The sequence below is a fragment of the Scyliorhinus torazame genome, chromosome 24 (genome assembly GCF_047496885.1).
Source record: "Scyliorhinus torazame isolate Kashiwa2021f chromosome 24, sScyTor2.1, whole genome shotgun sequence".
Taxonomy (NCBI): Eukaryota; Metazoa; Chordata; class Chondrichthyes; order Carcharhiniformes; family Scyliorhinidae; genus Scyliorhinus; species Scyliorhinus torazame.
In genome coordinates, this window is record NC_092730.1 from 14,551,110 (window position 1) to 14,553,609 (window position 2,500).

Here is a 2,500-nt window from a genome sequence, read left to right on the forward strand (position 1 = left end):
CTGGCCCTCTGACAGTGCAGCACTCCCTCAGTACTGACCCTCTGACAATGCGGCACTCCCTCAGTACTGACCCTCTGACAGTGCGGCGCTCCCTCAGTACTGACCCTCTGACAGTGCAGCACTCCCTCAGTACTGACCCTCTGACAGTGTAGCACTCCCCTCAGTACTGACCCTCTGACAGTGCGGCACTCCCTCAGTACTGACCCTCTGACAGTGCGGCACTCCCTCAGTACTGACCCTCTGACAGTGCGGCACTCCCTCAGTACTGACCCTCTGACAGTGCGGTTCGAGAGAGAGATGGTTCACACCTGTCAACTGCCAGGTCTCCTCTGCACACTGGCTGAAATTTGAGGCGAGATGCGAGGGAGGGAGGGGGCGAGGTGGGGGAGAGACACTTACCTGCAGAGCAATGAAAACCGTGCTGGCACTGATAGCGAACGTTATGATGGCAATCACGGGACACATGACCAGGTCCGAGTGAAGGATCTCTCTCTGCAGAGAAGAAAGGGGAAGATCAGTGGTTGCAAACAGGTCTCACTGCTGCCTCCGCTGGGGACTCAGCTATTCGACTGTGGGAGGCATCACAGCGGAGCTCAGACCTCCCCCCACCGCCGTCGGGAGCACAGTAAATGCTTGGGGTGGGGGGGGGGTTATTTCCTCCCCCGCCCCCGTCGCGCTGCACCCACCCATGGGTCACACTCAACGCGGGCCAGTCCAGCCTGCCCACTGAGGACTTACCACCGAGCTCTTGAGCTTTGCGGGCAGCGGATCCTGGATTTCCAGCAGCGGATCCTCGGGATTGCGATTCTCCAACCGAGGGAAAAACTTTGTCCGGATCAGAGCCCTGCGGTGATTGGCGAGAGCGGAGAGTTAATCATCTGCACCCACCCCCCCCCCCCCCCCCCCCCCCTTCCCCACTCTTTCGGAGGGAGGCCAACAGTGATGGCCCACCCTCAGCCCCCGATAGTGTGCAAAACCCCCTCCCGATGCGGCCCCCCCTCCGTTTATAATGGGAACTGGCTATGTCAACACGTCACGCTGCAATGACAACCTCCCGCCAGGGGTGGCGCTGTACCGTAATGAAAAGACCGGCCTGTTCCCACGTCGCGCCCTTCGCAACGTCAAGAGCCTTTTGACGGTCAACGACGGGCTTCTGACATGCCGCTGCAACGCAGGAAACGAGGCACCCAATCTGTGCGCGGCAAGATCCCACGCGCGGCAACGAAACAACGGCCGGCTCGCTTCCTTTTTACGGTTGATGGCGGGATGATCATTGGCCAGGCCATCGAGAAGAACGTCTTCTTTCCGGCACGAGCCGAAGGATCCGGCGCCCGAGAAGGTCGGATGGGTCCTTGGTTCAATCTCCCTTCCCTAAAACAGCACGGCCGGGAGGGCAGGACGGCCCCAGTCCCCCCCCCCCCCCACCCCACTGTCCCGCTTACCAGAGGGTGGTGGGATCGCTGCTCTGCCGGCTCAGGTGGTACGAAAGTGCAACAAGGAGGCCACAAAAGACGGAAAACAGAACTGGCACGTGCTGGGTTTCCCAAGGGACCTGTGGGGGGGGGGGAAGAGAGAGAGAGAGAGAGAGAGAGAGAAAGTCAGGCACAAACCAGGTGGTGGACGCGCTTTGGGGGCGTTGGGAGGCGAGCCCCCCCCCCGCCACCCCCCCCCCCCGGAATTCCCCGGTCCGGCCCACCTACCTTTACTGCCCCGAAGCAGAACCCGTAGAGGAGAGCAGCCACCAGCAGACTCCGGACGAAGCTGTAAAGAGCGGATATGGGGCTAGTTGTGGCTGTGGAGAGAAGAGGACGGAGCGAGTCAGCGCTGGACGCCAAGGTCACAACCTCACCCCCAGAACTCCCTTCAACGCCCCCCCCCGCCCCCCCCCCGCTTCGAACAACGACTCGTCACACACGGCGCAGGGTCCAGTCAGACAGCTTTCTGACACGTAGCAGTCACACGTGTTTCTGCCACGTCAGCGCGCGTGTGCTGTACACGTCCTCACCCCACTTGTACCTCAGACAGAGGGGGGGAGACGGGGGGGGGGAGAGACGGAGGGGGGGGAGACAGAGGGGGGGGGAGACAGACGGGGGGGAGACAGACGGGGGGGAGACAGACGGGGGGGAGACAGACGGGGGGGAGACAGACGGGGGGGAGACAGACGGGGGGGGGAGACAGAGGGGGGAGAGACAGAGGGGGGGGGAGACAGAGGGGGGAGAGACAGAGGGGGGGGAGACAGAGGGGGGGGAGACAGAGGGGACGGAGACAGAGGGGGGGGGAGACAGAGGGGGGGGAGACAGAGGGGGGGGGAGACAGAGGGGGGGAGACAGAGGGGGGGGAGACAGAGGGGGGGGGAGACAGAGGGGGGGGGGGAGACAGAGGGGGGAGGCAGAGGGGGGGAGACAGAGGGGGGGGGAGACAGAGGGGGGGAGAGACAGAGGGGGGGGAGACAGAGGGGGGGGGAGACAGAGGGGGGGGGAGACAGAGGGGGGGGAGACAG

The 2,500-nt window shown here is 63.8% G+C and overlaps 1 protein-coding gene across 1 annotated transcript in view; it reads right to left on the reverse strand.

Annotated features, from left to right (window-relative positions):
- The window catches only part of LOC140400199 (pecanex-like protein 3), an 88,607-nt gene that overhangs the window by 1,393 nt on the left and 84,714 nt on the right, over positions 1-2,500 (reverse strand). The window contains exons 9-12 of the mRNA XM_072489666.1: positions 1,701-1,792; positions 1,443-1,552; positions 739-844; positions 400-492 (exon numbers count right to left, since the gene is read on the reverse strand). Coding sequence (XP_072345767.1) covers positions 400-492; positions 739-844; positions 1,443-1,552; positions 1,701-1,792 — 401 coding nt within the window. The remainder of the gene's footprint in view (positions 1-399; positions 493-738; positions 845-1,442; positions 1,553-1,700; positions 1,793-2,500) is intronic.